Source organism: Vombatus ursinus, unplaced genomic scaffold (assembly GCF_900497805.2).
Source record: "Vombatus ursinus unplaced genomic scaffold, bare-nosed wombat genome assembly UNPS02014863.1, whole genome shotgun sequence".
Lineage (NCBI taxonomy): Eukaryota > Metazoa > Chordata > Mammalia > Diprotodontia > Vombatidae > Vombatus > Vombatus ursinus.
Genome location: NW_020954641.1, coordinates 30,450,908 through 30,474,291, shown reverse-complemented (window position 1 = coordinate 30,474,291; position 23,384 = coordinate 30,450,908). Strand labels below are relative to the sequence as shown.

The 23,384-nt window shown below is 44.5% G+C and overlaps 1 protein-coding gene across 1 annotated transcript in view; it reads right to left on the bottom strand.

Annotated features, from left to right (window-relative positions):
* Positions 1–13,509: 13,509 nt before the first annotated feature.
* The window catches only part of SPARC (secreted protein acidic and cysteine rich), a 26,670-nt gene continuing 16,795 nt past the window's right edge, over positions 13,510–23,384 (bottom strand). The window contains exons 4-10 of the mRNA XM_027841783.1: positions 22,065–22,149; positions 21,258–21,379; positions 19,421–19,541; positions 17,051–17,184; positions 16,489–16,637; positions 15,791–15,939; positions 13,510–14,835 (exon numbers count right to left, since the gene is read on the bottom strand). Of these exons, the coding sequence (XP_027697584.1) occupies positions 14,807–14,835; positions 15,791–15,939; positions 16,489–16,637; positions 17,051–17,184; positions 19,421–19,541; positions 21,258–21,379; positions 22,065–22,149 (789 nt within the window). The 3' untranslated portion in view covers positions 13,510–14,806. The remainder of the gene's footprint in view (positions 14,836–15,790; positions 15,940–16,488; positions 16,638–17,050; positions 17,185–19,420; positions 19,542–21,257; positions 21,380–22,064; positions 22,150–23,384) is intronic.

Genomic DNA, 23,384 nt, shown 5'->3' with positions numbered 1-23,384 from the left:
TACAACCACAAACGACTCACTTGACCTCTCATCCTCAGTTTATTTGCCTATAAAATGGGGCAGGAAAATTATTTATACCTCCTTTCATCATGGTTGTTGTGAGGAAAGAGCTGGGTGAGCCTTGGCATGCTATTTAAATGTGGGCTATTATCATATGTTATCAAGGTAGTACGTCAGAGCTGGAAAGGACCTTGGGATATAGAGCATGGAATGTCAGTGCTGTAAGAGAAGATGGAGAACATTTGACATTACAGACTCAGGTTTTCTTGAGCCTGTGAGCACCTGAAATCCTTGTTTCCAATTCCTGCTTCACACTGACCTCTGCTGGCTGCACTGGGGATAGCATTCAATAAACCTAGGAGAGATGAATGCACTCACCCCGGAAGAAAACTCCAAAAGTCACGTATCTACATGCAGTCCCTTTTCTTTCCTTCCAACAGGACCCTACCCAAACCTGTGCAGGTAGATGAAACTCTCCACTATCCGAACTCCTCTACTTGTCTCACCTAAGGCCAAATCTTAAGGGTAGCTAAGTGGCACCATAGTGCACAGGGTGCCAGGCCTGAAGTCAGGAAGACTCCTCTTCCTGAGTTCAAATCTGGTTTCAGACACTCACTAGCTGCATGACCCTGGGCAAGTCACTTCACCCTGTTTGCCTCAGTTTCCTCATCTGTCAAATGAGCTGGAGAAGGAAATGGCAAACCAGTCCAGTGTCCTTTGCCTCAAATGGGGTCATGAAGAGTCAGACACACCAGAACAACAAAGGCCACGTCGCATGGTCAGTTGGGCTCTAGCTTCAGTTTTGATTCATGCGATTCCCTGTCTAGTCAAATCCTGTCTGTCCTTCAAGCTTCCAATGGGCAGTCTAGTCCACCCAGTCCACAGGGATCTCTCCTTAACACTTTCTATAGTGTTAATTCTCCACATCATAACACAATCCATTTTCACTCTGTTATTCCCTAGGGTTAGCCTAATTCCTTGTACAGTAGTCTAATTACCCTTTGGGAAATGACATGAGGGCCCATAAAGTACTTGAACATCTGTATGGTCATTCTTTTCCCAGTATGAGCATTTAATAACCACTTACTACATATAAAGCTGTCTCAGACACTATTGAGAGAGGAAGACATGGAAGGCACAATCCCTGATCACAAGGAGCTCCCAGTCTAATTAAAAGGGCAAGACTTCAGTGATAGAAAGAAAAGCCCCATAAATTCCAAATTATTTATGGGGGTACTTTTATTTGATAACAAAGAAGTGGAAACAGAGTAGATAAATGCCCATCAATTGGGGAATGGCTAAACAAATTGTGGTTAGTGCATGTAATGGAAAATTATTGTACTATAAGAAGCAATGAATAGGAGGAATTCAGAGAAGCATGGGAAGACTTATATGAACTGATGCAAAGTATAGCAAGCAAACCTAGGAAAATAATATGCGCAATAACTATACAATGTAAAGAGAACAAAGAACAATACAGTAATAGAAAGTGAATACTAGAAAATTATGGTGACCAGCCTTGCCCCCCAAAAAATATATGAGATGTCATCTTTCCCTATGAGATGCTGCATATGACCTTGTGCCTATATTTCAAATGGCTTACTGGACAGTGGATGTAACTATTAGAACAGAATAAGTACACTCATTTTTTTTTAGTGATGGGATAGGATCTGGGGTGTCAAGGAATAGAATGAGTTTTATTGCTGGAATAGGACTGAGGAATCTCAGGCACCAATGGGTACAGGCAGAGGGGTTTTCAAGGACGTAAGTTGAGCTAGGCAATAGATAAGGCACTGCTTGTCTTCCTTGCTTGTTTACAATGAAACTTAATCTTAAGGATCATATAGATAAAACAATATACACTGATTGTCTAACTGCATCTTTGCAAGAGAATCTGACCCTAAGACCCCTGTGAGGAAACTAGATCTGATTAAGGAATGAGACAAAGAGTAAATGGAGAGAGGAAATGAGGAGCTTCCTTGGGGCAGCAATGAATGTAGGGCAGACAAGGATAAACAAACTTAAATCGTGTTTAGTGTACACCCACCCTTTCACTGGGCTGTACACCAAGTGGTGAATAAAGAGAAACAGCATGGTGTATTGAAAAGAGTACAGAACTGGGAACCAGGAGAGGCCTGGGTTTGAATCTCTCCTCCCGTACTTATTTGCTGGGTGCCCATGGACAAATCACTTAACTTCTCTAAACTTCTGTTTCCTCATCCACAAAATGTGCAGCTAGGTGGTAAAATGGATAGAGCACCAGTCCTAGAGTCAGGAGGACATGGGTTTAAATCTGTCCTCAGATACTTATTAACTGTGTGAACCTGGATAAGTCACTTAACCCTGTTTGCCTCAGCTTCCTCAACTATAAAATGAGCTGGAGAAGGAAATGGCAAACCAATCCAGTATCTTTGCCTCAAATGGGGTCAAGAAGAGTCAGACATGACTGAAATGACTCAACATCAATAGCTCTTACCTCACAGAGTTATTGTAAAGAACAAATGAGATGTTTGTAAACTTCACAGTCCTATATAAGGTTTTTAAAAATATCGATATAAAAATATATATAATACATATATATATATGAAGGTTATAGATATGTATTATTTGTAAAATGGAGGATGGTTTTTAGATGGAGTCACTTGTATATAATATATACACACTACATGTATATATAGACAAGCATATCTATATACACATAATGTGGGTACGTGTATCATATGATAGAGAACTAGCCTTAGAACCAGGAAGGCCTGGGTTCAAGTCCTGTCTTTGACATATATTGGTCATGCGTCGCTGGTCAAGTCACTTAACTTCAGGATGATCTGGAAAACTCTTTCAGACAATTACACATGACTAACATGGAAATATGTTTTACATGATTTTGCATTTATAATCTATATCAACTTGTTTACCATCTTAGGGAGGAGGGAGGGAGAAAATTTGAAATTCTAAATTTTATTTTAAAAAATGTTAAAAATTGTCTTTGCATGCAATTGGAAAAATAAAATACTATTTAAAAAATAAAATAAAACAAAACTTTTGCCACACACCCACACCCACACCCCAAAAGGCTATAAGTTACAACTTAGAAGTTGCTGACCTGCACTGGTAGAGGAAAAATTTCTCATTTAGGAAGTTCCTTGTATTCAATGAAGGCACAGATCCAGGAGAGAGAGACAGAGAGACAGAGACAGAGAGAGACAGAGAGAGAGAGAGAGAAAGGAAGAGGAGGGGGGAGAGATAAACAGAGAAAGAGGGAGAGACAGAAACAGAGAGAGAGAAAGGAAGAGAGAGGGGCACAGAGAGAGACAGAGAGACAGAGACAGGGACAGAGACAGAGACAGAGAGACTATTACTTTTATAAAGCTATACCATATGCTTACAGTTTGACGCATCAAATTTCTCTGCACCTTGTAGAGGCAGAGAGAGGAGTCATATCTTCTGACATAAGTACATCCATCTTGGAAACTATCCTCCATTTAGTCTAAAGCGAAGCACGTAACTTCTTGATTGTCCCTGTACTTTAAAAACCTTTCCACTCTTGTCCTTGCTATTAAGCTACAAAACCAGACAGAACTATTTCTGGAAACGCAGATCAGTCCATCTGCAAGGACAATGCTAATAAAAGCTAGCCATTGTTCCTAAGGGGTGTATAAGTCTTCTATGAGCATTGAAAATGGGAGGGGGGAAGGAAGTCATGTCCTTTCTTAAAGGAGCCTCCCCATGGCCTGTGTTTCTGTATCTTCTGTATTCCTTTAATAAAATTCTATTAACCGTTTTTTTTTTTTTTAGCAGGATGTGGTCTTTTGACCATGACATTCTCCCCCTAGAGATATCCCTTAGGGAGTGAAAGCATTGAGAGCTAACTGACCCCTGAGTACCTGAACCTCAACATGCCTCACAACTAACTCATCATTTTCTCTCAAACCTGCCCCTATTCCCAGCTTTCCTCTTTATGTTGTGTCATCACCATCTTTCCAGTTGACCAGGCTGGAAACCTCCATCATCTCTCTCTTTGCTTTCTTTTATTCCATACAGTTAATCAGCTTTCCAAATCCTGTTACTTTTACTTCTCTAATATCTATCCCCGTCCATCAAGTTTTACTTAATGCCTAAATGTGACAGGGAGATAATTCTGAATCTTTGAAGGCTGTGATATTAGAGTATAAGTTCTGGTAGATTCTACCATCTTGGAAAAGCCTCTAGTCCAGCTACAAGGACCAGCCTAAGTACGAGAGACTCATCAATAGTAGGCTTAGAGATGAATTCTTTGGTGACAGCAAACTATGAAACAAAGAACATTTCAAGCCAGCCTTCAGGATCATGTGGCATCCTTCTTCACTGCGATGAAAGTGGTAGAGAGATGGAAAAAGGAACAAGGAATGCTAAGACTCACAGTTGTTAAACCGTCTTGGTACATTACAGTGACTGGTACCCTAAACGTGAGACTTTTGGCCAATGGCCAATGAGTGGATGTACTACTGGGGGAGATGGGCCTGAAATAGATCAATCTTTACATTCTTAGAATAAATCTACCCAGAAGACAAAAGGAAATTGTGGCTAAATGGTAAACCAGCTCACAGATTTTCCTTAGAGAGACAGATAAAGGAGACAGCAAAGTTGGTCTTGTCAAGCAACTGAACACAACAAGAAACTCATTTTGTGAGATAAGTGGTCATCTTGGATTGCATTGCTCATGATAAGCATTTGCAAAAAGATCCCCGTGAAGATGATGTAAATAATAATTGTAATTTATTGTTCAGTACTGTCTGACTCTTTGTGACCCCACGTGTGGTTTTCTTGGCAAAGATACTGGAGTGGTTTGCCATTTCCTTCTCCAGCTCATTTTACAGATGAGGAAAGTGAGGCAAACAGGGTTAAGTGACTTGCCCAGGGTTACACAGCTAGTAAGCATCTGAGGCCAGATTTGAACTTTGGAAGCTGAGTCTTCCTGACTCTGGGCCCAGTGCTCTATCCACTGTATCACCTTGCTGCTCCAATAATTATAATAATAATAATAACTAATAGCTAACATTTGTATAGCTCTTACAATGTGCCAGGCACCATGCTAGACACTTGACAACTAGTACCTCATTTGATGCCTCTTTTTTAATGACATCTTCCATTGACAAAATAAAATCGGTTTCTGATGTTGGACCATCTGACAGTGCCAAGGACTTTGGTGACAAGAACTTTCTTTTCAAGGTCATCGGTAGTTGTGGCTGTAGCATCTGTGGGACCAGTTGCCCAGCTGCATCTCCACAGGTTTGCTTCCCAGGATGATGGCCATGGGCTCTGGGCTAGAAATAGTTCTGCTTCAAAGGCTCTTTGGTTCAGGGTGCTGGGCTGTCCCCATCAGGGCGGAGGGGAGATGGTGGTGGTGACTTTACTGAAACATGCTGCTTCCTCCCTGTCCCTCAGGGTGCCTCCATGCTTTGCCTACACTGGCCCACCTGCCCTGTGATTGCCATTTGGTTAGCCGACCTATTCTCTGTAGGAGTTGCTGCCCTGGATGATGGTTATGAAACAGGACAGGTGGTCTGGGAGGTGCTGCTGCTCACAAACTCATTTGCCTGTTGGTGGGACACTTGGTCAGCAGTTGTTGCTGGTGGTGCTGAGCAAGGTGTGCTCCTCCACAATGATTTCTCCCTTCAGTGATGGCTCTGAGGACTGGGCTAGAAGCATATCTGGTGGCTTGGGGAGCATTGCTATTCCCAAGACTTTGGGCCCAGGGTCCTGGGAAATCTTCTTCAGGATTTGAGGGGAGAAAAGTGGTCCAGATGGTGGTGGTTCAGCTTTCCTGGTGTGTGCTGCCTCTTTTCTCTCCCTCAGGGTGCCTGCTGCTTCAGTTAGGATGGCTTGCCTGCCTTGTGAGTAGCAAGTGGTGGGGATGACTGGCTCCTTCTCCACAGGAGTTTGCTTCCTGGATGGTGTCTGTGAGGGCAGGGCTGGAAGCAGGACTGGTAGTCTGAAGGGCGCTGCCATTCCCAAATCTCCTGTGTTCATCATATATGGAAGACCTATCCACATCATAGACACCACCACCAATCCACTGAAGTATCAAAATACTGACTCTCTCCTATTCATCCCTTCTTAATGTCACTGCAGTAGCATGCTAACTGGTCTCCCTAGTTTTATTTTCTCCTTTCATCTAATCCATCCTCTATACACTCTCCTGGATTTTCCAACTGCCTTATGTAGTTGTTTCCCTAAGTAGGCTATAAGCACCATGATGGCAGGGACACACTCATTGTGCACCCTCAGTCCTTTGCATATCTTGTGGGGTTTAGTCGAGTTGTTAAAGAAACAAGGAGGTCATCTAACATAACATCCTAATGGGCCTTGCTGTGAGGAAATATTTGTCAATTAGGCTATGGATGTCGATGAAGACACCCAGGAATTCCTATATTCCTTTCCCTCCACTCTAATTGGATTCCTCCTTTTAATTTGTTTCTCCATCACCTCTTGACTAGTTATCTCAAAGCCCTTTCCAGGAAATATTGAATAATGATACTGGTCTTCACAAGTATCCTCTGGACTCTATATTCTGGAGACTGTGTTTCTACCCTGACAGTTCCTTCTAGCTCTGATAATTTGTCTTCTAAGGTCCCTTCCAGCTCTGAAATTCTGAAATGTTTTCCAGTCTCAAATCCCTCCTAGTTGTGGCATTCCATGTGTGAGGAGCAAAGAAGATCATATTCGAAAAGCTCAGTGCCTGGCATGGTGGGTCCTAGATAAATATTAGTGGTTATAATGATGATGATCTTTGTTTTTTAAACTAACAGTTGGCCTCTCTACCCACCCCTACCTCCCACCTCCAAGTTCCCTGGGTGCTGTTCTCATCTACTATTCTCAAGAAGTCCACTAGGGGGAGCTCCGAGGCCCTCTGTCCATTTCTCCCTGGGGCTGCTGGGGCCTGGAGGACAGGGCCTCCCTCAGCAGGGGATCCAAGCCCTAGTTTCTTTGGCTTAGGTGCCTATCCACAGCCTGGAGCAATAGCTCAGCTGGAAAGAATGTCCGGTTCTGGCCAGAGTTTCTGGCTGACAGAGAACAACTGGGGAACAGGTTGCAATGCTGCCTGGTCCCCTTCCCCCACCCTCCTTCCTTTCTTCGCCCACTCTGAGGGCTCAGTAAACGGAAATGGGGGACATCTCCAACCTGGGCACCTCCAGGCTGTAGTTAACCCTTGCAAGCCTGGTCTGCCTCCAACTCTCTGTACGATTCTGGATTTGTACCAGAACCCCTTCGGACCTTAGTTTTAGCTTCAATTAGTTAATCCTGCAGGTTGAACAGCTGCTCTATGTCCACCCCATTACTATGAGCATTAATGGAATAAAATAGAGTATAATGTGTGGGTTGTACTGAATACCCTCTACCTTTTCCTCCACTTTCCCCCTACCTCCCCTGGTCTATATTCTACTCAACCTTCTCCTTTGGGTAGCTCACAGTCTAGTTGGGTAGATAAAATTCGTATTTAGATACTTAAATAGATATTTTATTTTGGTATATGGGTGGCCCCCCTCTACCAGTACTGATTCCCCAACTCATGGTTTTTCATCTTTTTTGATTGTTGTCCCTGTCTTTCCATCAGTCCTTAGAGGATCCAGCCAATCTTGTCCCCTGGTTCCTTTAATCTCAGTGAAGCACTTGGTCAGGCGATCTGTTTTAACCCTTTGTCTCACCTCATAACTAGCTCACCCCTTTTGCCAGTCACTTGTGTCCTTAATGTCCCTTCTCATCATGCCCCCAGGAACCTTATCACCCTGCAAGGTCAAATCAGCCTTGGTACTCACACCACATCAGTACCTTCTGCCCTTGGCAGCCCTCTGAATGGAGAATGGACAGGAGAGCTCCTGCCAGAGCCTCAGTGGAAGGAGAGGACCCAGGCCAGCCATCTCTTCATTTCCCACTCCCTGCACTGCTTTTGACTTCATCATGCTCCTTTGGGTACCTTCCCTTCCTCCTACTTTTCCAGCTTCCTTTAGTGTGTTATTTTCCCCCATTAGATTGTAAGCTCCTTGAAGGTAGGGACTGACTCTTTCTGTCTGTCTCTGTCTCTCTCTCTCTCCATATTTGTATCCCCAGAACTTTGCACAGTGCCTGGCACAAGGTAGGTGTTTAATATTTGTTTATTGACTAATAAACTGCAGCCTACTTAGACCTACCGTGTATTTTTCCCAAGAGCTTATTTAGAAATGTTGGGTTCAGGGTAGCCAGGTGGCACAGTGGATAGAGTACTGGCCTTGGAGTCAGGAGGACCTGACTTCAAATCTGACCTCAGACACATAACACTTATTAGCTGTGTGACTCTGGGCAACTCACTTAACCCCAATTGCCTTGCAAAAAAAAAATATATATATATATATATATACACACACACATACATAGATAGATGTTGGGTTGAAACTACTATAATAGGACACTTATTTATTCTTCTAATTTGGTACTGATTTTAACCAGCACTTCTAATTTGGTATTGATTTATTGACCACACAGGGACAGCTAAGTCTGAAATATGTCAGGATATGGTTGGCTTCATTTTTTTGTCATTGTTTGGTGCTCAATACCTTCTGAGTCTTTGCTTAAAGGTCTTTAAAATGTACAAGTGTGTGTTTTCACACAGTCTACAAGCCTTTGGCCAGTTTCATTCCTTGATCCTGAACCATATTTGCCAACATAGTTTTCACCTCTCTGTGCTCCCTCTGCTTTTATGTTCAAGGCACCAGCCATCAAGGTTTATGTGAACTTGATTTGGAGAATCTAGTCAAGTTCTTTCATAGAATTTCTCTACTTCATTATTTGCAGTACATATTGCTGATTAGGGGGCAGCTAGGTGGTGCAGTGGATAGAGTGCCAGGCCTGGAGTCAGGAGAAAAGACTCCTCTTCCTGAGTTCAAATCTGGCCTCGGACACTTACTAGCTATGTGACTCTGGGCAAGTCACTTAACCCTGTTTGCCTCGGTTTCCTCGTCTGTAAAATGAGCTGGAGAAGGAAATGGCAAACCACTCCAATATCTCTGTCAAGAAAACCCCAAATGGGGTCACGAACTGAAAAACAACTCAATAACAATAATTGTTAATTAGGCAGTAATTGTCCTTATGAAGGTGTTTTTGCTCATGGTAATACAGGACAAAATGGATGAACCCTCTATGAGATGGGTGTATGATTAAACTAACTCTGTTCATTCCTTTATTTGGCTCCCCAAGGAAAATTTGTGAGCCACTCCCCTGTTTGGTGGTAATTTCCTGATGTCTTCTGGTTTTGTTTATAATGAATTTGTTCATTTGGTTATAGTTCAGTTCCTCTGGCCTCGTATGTCTTTGGACAAAAATTATTCATTAACAGCACCAACTGTTAAACTAATGTTTGCGGATATTCTTATTCTGTGATCCCTACCATCCTTTCCCCTTTTGTGCCCCTTTAGTACGACTGCTAGAGCCAGAAGGGGCCCGACTAGAGCAGGAGGACATTTTATGCTTCCGACAAGGGTATGACTAAGACAATCCTACATTTCCCAGTGTGCCATGCAGCAAACACAAGCTCATTTGATCAGGAACTACATCTCCCAGAAAGCAATGGGTCATTGGAAAAAATTCTCAGGACTCCATTTTGCATGAACCTGTGACAAAAAGCAATTTCTTCATGAGGCAGATTCAGATTGGGAACAAAGACACTTCTGAGAAGAGGGACCTGCATGGATAAGCTATTGAAATGATAGCACCCATGAACCCAAGACTCCAGGCATATGGCTGAGATGCCACAGAATAAGGAGAGACAGTAGACAAGAGCATAGAGGCAAGCTGGAGTAGCCTGATGTGTTTAGATGTAGTTTTCAAGCAAAGATGCATGCACTGAAACCTACATCAACCTTCTTTTGGGGTATGTGTCTGTGACAGAGAGAGAGAAAGAGAGGAAGAGAGACAGAGACAGAGACAGAGACAAAGAAGCAGAAAGACAGAGACAGATGAAGAGGCAGTGGAGAGACAAAAGGGGAGAAGGGAGAGACATATAGAGAGAAAGAGAGAAGAGTGGGAGGAGAGACAGAGTTGGGGAGAGGCAGGAAAAACAAAGACAGACAGACAGAGGAGGAGAAAGACAGAGACAGGGAGAATAGAGAGAACAGAGAGAGACAAGAGGACGAGGAAGAGAGAGACAAGAGGACGAGGAAGAGACAGTGAGACAGAGAGAGAGAAGAGAGTGGGAGGAAAGGCAAAGATGGGGGAAGAGACAGAAGGGGTGGAGACACACAGAAAGACAGAGGAAAAAGAGAAAGAGACAGAAAGGGGAGGAGGAAGAGAGAGAGAGAGAAAGAGAATAGTCTTCATTTAGGCAACTTGAATCCAAGAGTACATCGTTTCTCTGAGTTATTTGCTTCGGGATAAGGCACTAATCCTCAGAGAAGATGTGTCAAGATTGTTTTCCCTCCTTTTTACCAATTGTTTTAGTTATGATTAAATATTTTACTTTTTCAATGCAAGTTATTTGCTTGATAGGCTAACTTGGTGCAAACTGAGTTTAGAGGGTCTCAGAGATCGCCTAGTATAAATGAGACACACATCATTCATTATGTCTGACCTTGAACTCAGTATTCATTTAGATCTAGAGGTGAGGTGATTCTGGGCTATATGCTTTTATCTACTTTCTGGTAAATCATCACATAGTGACCAAAGTTCTGCTTTGTCACATGCTTCTTTGTCTTTAGAGAAGACACAGCTTCTCACCAGGCTGGTATTCAAAGCCTTTTCAGTTTAGTAGAACATGCTGGATCTTGCTTTTCTGGCATTGCCTTCAAGAACCCAGGGCCACCTCTGAGCCACAATAACGCCTTGTAGAACTTTTGTGGAAAAAAATTCACATTCATGGAATAACTTCTAAATAATGCCGGTCAGCACAGAATCAAATGCCAAACAGGGAGAGACCAACGTGGGCTAAAATGGTTATAGAATTCCTTCTGGAAGAGGTGGGATTTTTGAGCCCCGCTTTGAATTACAGTCAGATTTGGATCGGGGAAAAGGAGAAAGAACATTTCATGTAGAGGACTCAAATATTCTATGTGCAAAGGTCCATGCTAGCTCTCCCGCTTTGTCTTCAATGCTAGGTTTCCCTCCAGCTCTGATACCGCTTGCTCTTCTGTTCCCTTCCAGCTCTGACCTCCTGTGTCCTGGGTCCTCAAGGCCCATCTCACCCCTCTGCTCCATTTCTGCATCTCCAACTGCCTTCTGAGTATCTCTGAGATGTCCTGCTTCAGACTTCAAACTCAGCAGGACCACAGTTGCATTCGTGTCCATCTCAATCCTGACTTACTTCTCTCCTTCCCTGTTTCTAGTGATGGTACCACCATCTCCCAGGCTCAAAGTTTCAAAACCTCAGGATCATGTTTGATTCTTCTCTTTCTCTTACCACTCATACATAATGAATAATAATTCACTGGTTGTTGTTCAGTCATTCGTTGTGACCCCGTTTGGGTTTTATTGGCAAAGATACTGCAGTGGTTTGCCATTTCCTTCTCCAGCTTATTTTACAGATGAGGAAACTGAGGCAAACAGGGTTAAGTAACTTGCCCAGGGTCACACAGCTACTAAGTGTCTAAGGCCAGATTTGAACTCAGAAAGACTTCAGGTCTGGCACTCAATTCACTGTGCTATCTAGCTACCCATCAATAAACAATGATAGCTACAATTTATTAAGCACTTATTATATGCTAGGCACTGTGCTAAGCATTTTACAATTATCTCTTATTTAATCCTCACAACCTTGGGAGATAGGTGCTGATATCATTCCTATTTTACAGATGAGAAAACTGAGGCAGAGATTAAATGACATATACACAGTCACATAGCTAGTGTCTGAAGCTAGATTTGAACTCAGGTCTTCCTGACTCTAGACCCAGAGTTCTATCCATTGTGCCATCAATCTCACCCGGTTGAAGTTCTCTTTCCTACTACTTCTTCCATATAGCCATCCCTCATTCTCGGGGCACTCTCCTCCACTGGCTGAAGTTGCTCATTCTTCCTTCTGTCCAATGAGAGGCAGGGTTTTATGGAAAGTACACTGGCCTTGGAGTCAAGAAGGACCTGGGTTTGAATCCTGACTCAGACACTTCTTACCTGTGTGACCATGAGCAGGCTACCTAGCCTCTCTGAATTTTATTTCCTCAGTTATAAGATGGGATACCAATACCTATAAGCATTAACCACATGGGGTTGTGAGGACTAAGTGAGAAAATTTATATAAATGTCATTTATTTTGGGGGCAGCTAGGTGGCATCATGGATAGAGTGCTGGACCTGGAGTCAGGAAGTCTCATCTTCCTGAGTTCAAATCTGGCCCCAGACACTTACTAGCTGTGTGACCCTGGGCAAGTCACTTAACTTCTGCCTGCCTCAGTTTCCTCATCCATAAAATGAGCTGGAGAAGGAAATGGCAAAGCACTTCAGTATCTTTGTCAAGAAAACCCCAAATGGGGTCACAGAGTCAGACACGACTGAAAAATGACTAAGCAACATTTATTTTTCTCCATTACTTTGGATCTTTCCTTTTTCCACCTTGACTTGGTGTACCCATTTGGATCCATCTCAGACCCCATCTAGATCACCAGGTCCTAGAGGACAAACCTTAGCAGGAAGGGCCTGACTAGGTCAAGCCCACATCCCAGTGTGTCGGTGACAAGTACAAGCCCATTCCGCCATGAACTGCACTACCTGTTGTCTTTCATCTTTGTACTTCCAACAATGAGCACAGGAACATGAACTGGGAGTCAGGAAGGCCTGGCTTCAAATCCTGCCTCTGGAACTTAGTAGCTTTGTGACCTTAGGCTTTCATTTCCTTCTCTATCTGCAAAATCAGGATAAAGCCCTATCTCACAGGGCTGTGGTAAGGCTCAAATGCAATAATGTATGTAAAACCCTTTGCAAAACTTAACACAATACATGTATATAACCTATATCAGAATACTTTCTTGCGGAGGGGGAAGGAGAAAAATTTGGAACTCAAAATCCGTAAAAAAAATGAATGTTGAAAATTGTCTTTAAACATAATTAGAAAAAATTAAATACTGTAATAAAAAAATAAACCATCCCGATGGGGGGAAATGTGATGTCAGTTATTATTATTACAGTAGGCATTTAATAATTTCAATAGGGCAACTACATGGTGCAGTGGATAGAGTATCGGGCCTGGAGTTAGGAAGACCTAAGTTCAAATCTGGCCTCAGACTAGCTGTGTGACCCTGGCAAGTCACTTAACACTGTTTACCTCAATTTCCTCATCTGTAAAGATAAGTTAGAGAAGGAAATGGCAAACTACTCCAGTATCTTTGCCAAGAAGACCCCCAAAAAGGAGTCGCTAAGAGTCAGACACGACTGAAAGGCATTTAATAAAGGCCTGTGGCATTGATTGAAATAAGGTCCCTTTCAACTCTGCCATGCTAGATCTACCTACGTAGCTGATATGAGGTGCTGTTAAATAAAGGAGACTGAAAGAAATGAGGCACAGGCTGGCTGAGTCTGCAGGTTTCCAAGTAATTACTTTTTATTCTGAAACTTGTCAGATTGCTCACACCACGTGGCAAGACTGTATAGGATTAATAAGAAGCAGCAGCACATGGAACACTGGAGGTGAAAGGGTCCTCAATCTCCGGAGAGAGTTGACATCCCTTTCACAGTGAAGATCTTATCTTCATTAAAAACAAACAAACAAAAAAACCCACACACACCCTCACACACACGCGCACACACACATACACACACAAAGAACAGACAGAAGCTAGGAAAGCCCCTCAAGGGATCAGCCACAGCAGTGGAACAGCAAAATCCACTTGGCATACATAGGGTGTTTTTTTGGTCCTTTGTCCAAAACAGCATACAAATTTGGGGCTTCCCTGAGGGGGGCAAGAATTTAAAGATAAGAGATACAAGAGTAGAAACAAGCTTCTAGAGCAAGGGGGTAGTTTGCCTTGAGGGAGTAAGCGGGGGTCCTACTAAGCAGAAGCAGAAGAAACAGCCCAATGTTAGAGGAATGGGACAGAAATAAAGAGTGGGGAGCATTTTCTTCAGTTTATTTTTTGTGGGGAGAGGGGGAGGGAGGGCCTGGGTGTGTGCGATGGTTTCTGAATTTACAGTCTCTGCTTTTCTTTGTCTTTCTTTTTCTCTGCTTTTGTTTTGACAAATTATTGCTCAATTGAAGTACTTCTGGATTTATTTATTTATTTTTTTTTTTGCTTTCCTTTACATTGGTTTCTCCTTCTCTGGGGAAGACCCCAGGAAATCTCCACCCAGGACCATTCTACTACTTTCTTAAATTCACCACCATTCCCAACATCCTTTGCTCGTCCCCTTCCTCTCCCTCGCCCATGGGGCCAGGGGCTGATGCCCTGGAGTTAAAAGAACTGCAGAACCTGACTATGAGTTACTCGGTTTTAAAAATAAGAGTGTGGATCTGAACCAAAAAGGAGGGCCGCTGTGTAGGGTGGATCAAAGTGGATTGGAATTGCTCCCCATACATCATGGAATCAGTAAGCATGCTGCAGAAGAAAGAAGAAGAAGAAGAAGAAGAGGAAGAAGAGAAGCAGAAGTAATTGAGTGAGTGAGCGGCCCTCAGATAGGGTAGGTTAGACAGCCAGAAAGTCACGGCTTCATTTTCCGTTTGGTTTTTAGCACCGTTAATACACACATCTTAGACCTATATTAGCACCTCATCCCCAGGGAGAAAGAACAAACCAACCACACACATTAATTATAAAAGAAAATAGGAAGTCGGGAGGTAAGGAAAGAAAACTTGGGCCACCAGGAAGGAGGCTTCTGACTTAGATCACCAGATCTTTGTCGATATCCTCTGCAAAGAGAGAAAAAAGAGAGATAGAGTTACAGACAAAACCTGGCATTGATGTGGTCCCTTTCTTTCCAAGAACATGTCTGGGGTTAAGCAGCTGAGCTAGGTAACCTAAAAGACTTTACAGTGCATTGAATTTGAAGTTAGGCACCTAGGTTTATACCCCAGCTTTGCCATTACTACCTGTGTGATCTTAGGCAAGTTGCTTGACCTTTTAGGGGCTCACTTTCTTTACCTGCAAAATGGGAGGGACTAGACAATCTCTAAGGTCGATTCCAGCACTAAATCTATGATCCTAGTATTTTAAATTGGGAGAAAAAAATCCAAGGGAGTTTCAGAGATCAGCCCAAGGTTACAGCGGGAAGGCAAGGAGGAGTGCAGACTGGAGGCCATTGCCTGGGAACACAACAGTATCCACTGTTCAGCTATCTCACAGACTGAGGTTCAGGAGGAAGGTTTGAAGTGTTTTGAATGATTACTCAGAAAGCTTCATCAGTGCTTAATGGACGGTCATGGGATGAGGTGTTTTAGGCTCTCTTGGTACTTGGGAAAGCTTCTATGCCCTTCCACCCCCCCCAAAAGGCTGGTATGGTGTAGGAAATTCTAATGTAGAAAGTTAGGGCTGTTCATCTAGTTCAACACCTCCCTTTTAAAGATGAGGAAATGGAGGTGCAGGTGAGGAAAGTGGCTTGCTCAAGGTCACACCAAGTTAAGGGCAAAGACAGGAAGAGAACATGGATGTCCTGACCTCCAAACCAAAGCTTTTTCCCCTAAACTACTTCTGCCTCAAGACAGGTTTTCCATGAGTGTGGGATGCAGCCACCCTCCTCTTCATCCTCAGAGGTTTCCACAGGTGTGTAAGGTGAGCCAGGGGAATCTATGTGAAGTCAAGCATGGTCTCAAGGCAGCCTCTATGATGGGTGTGGGGGGAAAGGGCTGGTGGCCCAGTGACACTCACGATCCTTGATGCCAAAACAGCCGGCCCATTCATCCAGGGCAATGTACTTGTCATTGTCCAGGTCACAGGCTTCAAAGAAGCGAGTGGTGCAATGCTCCATGGGAATGAGAGGGGCCCGAAGTGGGGCCAGTTCAGTGTGGGAGAGGTACCTAGGAGGGAATTGGAAAGGAGAGAAGAGTCAGATGCTGAGGTCCTTTGATCCCAGAAAGGGGGACAAGTGGCAATTTAAGCAAGGAGGTGACTTGTCTGTTAAAGCAGAAAGTCATTTATTTCCCACATCCTGAGCCACATCACTAGGCTTCACTCCCAGTCTCCCAACCTGTAGATCCAAGTTGCCCTTTGCTTCCTTGGAGAATACAGATAACTGAACTCCACAGAGGGTTCAGAAGTCGCACTTCAGCCAGCAGTTCCTCAGCTTGAGTAGTGGGATTTGGGGATGACTGGAGGACTCTGACCCCAGCCAAACTAAGAAATGAGTTCTAGAAAGCTCTAAGACGAAGGGACCTAAGACCGGAAAACAAAGGATGCCACAGCTGGAAGGGCATTTTAATGAACCCCTTTATTTTACAAAGCAGGAAACTGAAGCTCAGAGAGAAGGGAAAATGATGTTTCCCAACTCCAAATCCTGGGTTCCTCCCATTGTACTACACTATCTCTGGTCTGCTGGCAGGGGGGCCAACTATGGAGGAGCAACTTACCCATCAATGGGGTGCTGGTCCAGCTGGCCAAACTGCCAGTGCACAGGGAAGATGTACATTTGGTAGTTCTTCTCAAAGTCCCGAGCCAGCAGCTCCACTGGGTGGTCACCAGCTTCCAGGCGCTTCTCATTCTCATGGATCTTCTTGACCTGTGGAAGCAGGGTCAGGCAGAGGCCTGGGGCTCAGCTGGGGGTATAGTAAGAACTATTATCCCCACTTTATAAATGAGGAAACTGAGGTTAAGTGAATCACTCATGGTCACGTATAAGATTTGAACCCAGGTCTCTCTTGATTCTAGGCCGTGTTCTTTTCCTTGATGCTCTCTTTTCTCTCCAAAGAAGTGAGATGGTTAGGAAGCCTCCCCCTACCCTCCTTTGGAAAGCCAGGGGGACTATCCTGTGCATGGGGGTGGGGGTGTGGAGGTATCCCTGTGTTCCAGTGTGGAGAGGGCATCAGCATAAAGAGGCCATTCCCAGCACATGCACTGAAGCCTGAGCAGAGGGCACTGGAAGCTGGGGCATTTTCATGCCCTCCCACACCCATGCTCTGGAGGCTCACTCACTTTGAGTTTCTGCTTCTCAGTCAGCAGGTTGTTGTCCTCATCACGCTCATAAAGGGTGACCAACACATTCTTCAGCCAGTCACGCATGCGCAGGGGAAACTCGCTTAGCTCAGAGTCCAGGCATGGGGCAATGTCTAGAGTCCAAAAGCAGGGCTGTCAGTCCAAAGCCAGATTCTCCTTAGGTTGCCAGGGATCGTGGATTTCCTGAACACCAGACTCCAGAGCCACTGCTGCCCTCTTACATTGCTAACTGGCCCTATATGCCTTGAGCAAGGAGTTTCCTTCTCTATCCAATTTGCTCTAACTCACAGGATCCCAAAAGTAAAATTACTTAAGCAAACAAACAAACAAACAAACAAACCCAGAAAGTCTCATCCAAAAGCCCAGGGGAGAATGGCCCCTAGTATGTAGTCTGTATGCTATGTATGCCCGTAAAAAGCAGACAGCAAGTATGGTCTTGGCTATAGGTTACCAGCTAGGAAACTTAGTGACTTCTGTGTGTGAAACAGGGAGAGAAGACTGAAGTTAGGAAGCAGGAGCAGTAGGGACACAATTCTTCAATGGGATCAGAAGCACCTGGGCAACATCCTGAGTCTCTATGTGTTACAAAAGAACCCAATGCCACTCTGCGATTGGTCCTTGGGGTTAGTTCCCTACTGTACATCTCGGCTTTGTTGCCACAGAATCATAGAACCCCAAAATCCCAGTGCTAGGAAAGACCTCAGAGGTCCCCAAATCCAAGAACACATGAAACTTTCCTACAGCATTGTCTTTGCCACCCAAAGGAGTAATCCAGTCTCTGCTTAGAACCTCCAATGATAGGGGCTTGATGCCAATCAAGGCAGTGGCCCACCTTGGGGGAGCTCTAAGTTTTAGGAGTTTCACTTTACATTAAGCTGAAATCTGCTTCTTTAGTACCTCCCCCCGCCCCCATGGCTCCTAGCTCTGTCTTCTGGGGCCAAGCTGAAAAAGGCTTATCCCTTCTCCACAGGCTGGCCCTTCCAATACTGGAAGAGAGCTACTATGTCTCCATGGCTTTTCTTCTCCAAGTTACCCATTCCTTTGATGGGAATGATTCCTATAACATGGTTTCCAGTCTCCTCCTCCCTGTGGTCAGGCTCTGGTCAGACTCCACTGCTGGTGCCCAGAAGTGGACATCTAGATAGGGGACACTCCACTGCTATTAGCACTTCCTAAGAACTTGTTAGCTTCTTTTTTTTCCCTCCGGCTGCCAAGTCACACTGCTGATTTAGAGGGAGCCTGCAGTCACCAAAACTTCTTGGGCCTTTTCACGTAGACTTAGGTAGGCTTCCCTATTCCGTGCATTTGTGCCAGGTTGGATGGAAATTAAATTCCCTCATTCATCCCTTACCATGAACCAGAAGAGGAATTCTTAGTGTTTTTTTGTATCACAGACCCCTTTAGCAATCAGGGGAAATCTATGATCTCCTCACAATAATTTTTTAAATGCATAAAATAAAATATATAAGACTACAGAGGAAATATAATGAAATATAATGATCAAAACATTAAAAAACCCAACAGCAGCAAGTTCCAGAGCCTAGGCTGAGGACCCTTAGAACAGAGAGCTGGCCCTTGGGGGAGCTCCCTTGTGGCAGCTCTTCCTTATGGCAGATGCCTTTCTCAGCTCTCACTCTGGTTTTAGTTTCACATTCCGCACACCTATAGCTACATGCAGGGAAGGAGAATGGTCATGTTTTCCCTGATACCACTCTGACGTCAGACACACTGGAAGCAGCTGAGAGCAGTCCCCAGGTGCCACCTGGTGCCAAGATGCCTGAGGCCTACAATGAGACCATTATCACAGCCAGTGGAGGGCAGGGTGTGGGGAAAGCAGGTTGGAACTTGAGGGTTTCAGATGATGGAGGGGCAGCCTGCCTGGGCCTGAGGAGCTGAGCCAGCATGATTTCATGAAGCTGCGATTACTTATGTTATCTTGAACATTAAGGAGGCCTTTGAGTATCAAATCCAGGTGTTTCTTCTCCCTGACACCCGCCCATATCTGAGCCACAGACATTGCCTAACAATTGGAAGGGACCTTAGAGTTCAGCTAATTCAGACTAGACCTGAAGCATGAACCTCCTTGACCATATCTTTGATAAGAGGTCATCAACTTCTGCTTGAGGTCCCCCAGAGATAAAAAGCTTGCGACCAGCCAAAGCTGCTATAATTGTTTTAAAATCCCTTACATTGGACTGAAAGCTCTATCACTTTTTTTTTAAGCAATCGGGGTTAAGCGACTTGCTCAGGGTCACACAGCGAGTAAGTATCTGAGGCCAGATTTAAGCCCCTCCACCAACCCCTCCATGCCCTTTCCCTTTACACTGAAGACCAGAAGGAAACATTTACATTTGCAAGGTCCGATGTAGTCCAGGTGGAGTTTGTGCCCCTTCTTGGTTCCCTCCAGGGTGCATTTGGTGGCAAAAAAGTGGCAGGAGGAGTCGAAAGTCTTGTTGTCATTGCTACAAACCTATAGGACAGAGAAGAGCTTGGACAACTGGATTTCCAATCACTTTCTTTTCTCCTATTTCATCTGGCCCTCATCATATGCCTGCAAGCATTAAATTCTCTTCATTTTACAGGTGGGAAAGCTAAGGCCCAAAGACTTGTTTAATCAGAATTTCTTAGAGTTGGAAGTAACCTTAGAGAGAACCTAGACTAACCTCTAATTGAAAAACAAATCCTATCTACAACATCCAACAACCTATATTTTAATACCTCCAAGGCTGGGGAATTTGTTCCCTCCCCATGCAGTCCTTTCCATTCTTGGACAGACAGACCTAAGATTCTGCCATGGAAGGGCAGAGCCTTGAATGTAGGGCTCCTAATCCCAAGGCCAGGAATCTTTCCAGAAGATTCTGCTACCTCAGAACTTTGATTTTGTTCCTGAACTGTTTAGGGACCTCCATTTTATAACCATTTCCTGTGTAAGTCCTAGATCTCAACAGACATGATCCTGGTAAGGGAAGAAACTGGTTCTTTTGTACATAAATGGACTTTGTCCAGGAGGAAGATGACTATTCCAGCAGTATTCCAACTCCACCTGGGGCATTCTTCTTTGTCTCGGCTTTGTTAGAACACTAGTTCTTGCCCTGGAGCTAAAAGGAAGCCTCTTCAAGCTCTCCCCTGCTGCCACCAGGCAGTCCGGAAGTCCCCTTCCTTTTCCTTAGTCAACTGAAACAAAGGGTGGGATTTCCAAAGGATTTTACTAGGTGACAGAAGAAAAGAGGGTAAAATACAAGAACTACCCAGAGAACAGGCGAGCTGAGCTGTGGAGCTCTGGGATCTGTTTGAGAGAGCCCCTTGCTGGCTTCACCACATTTAGCTCCTGTCCAAAGTTGGTTCCCTCATGGCCCCTCCTACCAACCTCTAGGGTATAGGCATCGATGCCATCAATACTCCACTGAGGCTCCATCTACTTTAAAGAGCCACAGGCTCTTATTCTCAGCCTTCCCACACCTAGTCCCTAGAACAGATTCACATTTATCCACCCAAGGTAAGAAAAGGGATACTTATTTGATAAAGTCTTGATAATTCACTGAAGCCAAACTCCCTAGCTTGGTATTCAACATCCTTCACAAATTGACTCCAAAGGACCTTTCCAACCTTATCTATCTTCAGTGCTTAGCACACACTAGGTGCCTGGCACATAGCAGGCATTTAAGAAATGGCTGTTGACCTGTGACTGATAGAGTAAATGATTTGATGAGAGTCTAGCCCCTTCAGAGTTCTTCCTTATATTGAACCCAATCTGCCTCCTTGAAATTTCCACTCACTGGTCCTAGATCTACCCCTCAGGGCCAGGGTCCTGTGTGACAGAGCACAGAGAAGGGTTTAGCAACTGAGCCCCAAGCTGCTGCTGAGTTGTGTCAGTTGTGTCTGACTCTTTGTGACCCCATTTGGGGTTTTCTTGGCAAATTTACTGGAACGGTTTGCCATTTCCTTCTCTAGCTCATTTTACAGATGAGGAAACTGGGGCACACAGGGTTAAGTGACTTGCCTAGGGTCACACAGATAATAAGTGTTTGAGGTCACATTTGAACTCAGAATGATGAATCTTCTGGACTCCAAGTCCAGCACTTTATCCATTATGCCACCTAGCTGCCCCAAGCTGTACCAGCAGAAAATCCAGGATGCTTTAAAGCCCATTGTTTTCCCTCTTTCCCATCATCCCTGGTTCCCTTACCTTCTCAAACTCTCCTACAGGGGCAGGGCAGCTGGTAGGGTCCTGGCACACGCACATGGGAGAGTTGTTCTCATCCAGCTCACAGATCTTGCCATGTTTGCAGTGGTGGTTTTGGCAAGGATCTGAAAAGGGGCAAGTATATGCATCAGGGCCTCTGGACATGCCCATGGTGCTCTTAACTTGCCACCTACTGAATAAATGCTTTGAGTTATTTATACTGAGCCATCTATATTTCCTCATCCAGTTGTCCCTGGGACATTAGATCTGTGAAATGGTTGGCAGGGGGTTAGGGTTACGTCTGGGGCTGGAGTCAGGGCTCACATGTAACTAGAATTAGGGCTCTGTCTTTGGGTCTGGGTTGGGGCTCAGTTCATGCTTGGGAAGCGGAGGAAGGAGGAAAATAAGGGAAGACTAAAAATAAATACACTATGTGGCCCAGGCCTAAAGGTGGAACAGAGTGAGAAATATAGGGGATTTGAGAGACAATGTCATTTCCTATTGTGAACTTTTCCTTCCTGCTCACTCACAGAACTGATGAGTCTTTCTGATTATAAATAGACCCTCCCAGGCCCTACAGGGTTTCCAGGCCAGTGAGGGTCAGTGCTCATTCCCAGCACTCTGTCTGTAGACTCTAAGGCGAGGGCCTGTTTCTGTCTTTCTCCAGAAGTGCCCTGGGGTCTCTAGCTCCCCAAGGACTTTCGTCAAAATTTCCAATGGGAAAGGATTTCACAGGTGCTTAACCTCTCTTCACTCCTATCCCTCAGTCAGGGAAAGTGAAGGAATCTGCCAGGGCCTCCCATTACTTACTTTCGGCTACAACCTCCTCAGTCTCCTCTGCAGGTTCATCAAATTCTCCAACCTCAACCTGGACAGGGTTGGCACCCACAGGCTCCTGGGAGGGAAGAATGACTTGGTCAACCACTGACCAGGGCAGGGTTTGGGGTAGAGCAGAGAGGGAGAGGAGAATGATGAAAGGGAGAAAAGAGGGAGAGGAGAGGGAGAGGAGAGATCGGGAGAAAGGGAAGAGAGAGGGAGAAAGAGAAGTAGGAGAAAGGGAGGGAAAGAAGATGGGAGAAGAGAAGAGGTATGGAAAAAAGGTGGAGGGAAGGACAGAAGATGAGAGAAAGGGAAAGAAGGAGTGGGAACAGGAGAAAGGTGAGGGAGAAGAAAAAAGAAGCCTGGGAGAGGGAAAGCATGAAAGAGAAGGAAAGGAATGGAAAAAGGAGGATAGGGAGAGAGTTGGAAGGAAGGAAGCAAGAGAAAACAATATGTGTCAGAGGAAGGATGAAGATGGGTGGAGAAGAGAATGGACTGGAAAGAAGAAAACTGAAAGCAGTGGAAAATGGGAGAGAAAAGAGAAGAGGGAAAACCCTTTCAGTAGATATAGAACAGGGGTGGGGAACCTGCAGCCTCGAGGCCACATGTGGCCCTCTAGGTCCTCAAGCGCGGCCTTTGACTGAATCCAAACTTCACAGAACAAATCACCTTAATAAAAGGATTTGTTCTGTAAAACTTGGACTCGGTAAAAAGGCTGCATCCGAGGACCTAGAAGGCCACATGTGGCTTTGAAGCTGCAGGTTCTCCACTTCTGGAGAAAATACCATGGAGGGGACTAGAGGAGACTGAGAGTAAAGAAGTTTAGAGCCAACACATAATGAAGCCCAGCTGTTTCCAACTTCCCATCCTCTTTCCCCTAGTACAAGCATAGAGACCACCAAGAGCAGCAAGTAATTCTCCTCCTCCTCTTGCCAAGACTGGCTGAGGATGTGGCAGATACATGGGGACCTGTGTGGTATTACCATCTTCCCAATCATCAAAGAGTTGCTAACATGTATAACCTATATCAAATTGCTTACCATCTCAGGGAGGGGGGAGGGGAAAGGAGGGAGGTAGAGAATTTGGAACTCAAATTTCAAATGTTAAAAATTGTTTTCATATGTAATTGGGATAAAAATGTATTTTTTAAAGAGTTGCTGGGCATTCCCCAATTGATAAATGGTCAAAGGATATGAACAGGCAGTTCTCAGATGAAGAAATTAAAGCCATCTATAGTCATATGGAAAAATGCTCTAAATCACTATTGATTAGAGAAATGCAAATTGAAACAACTACGAGGTACCACACACT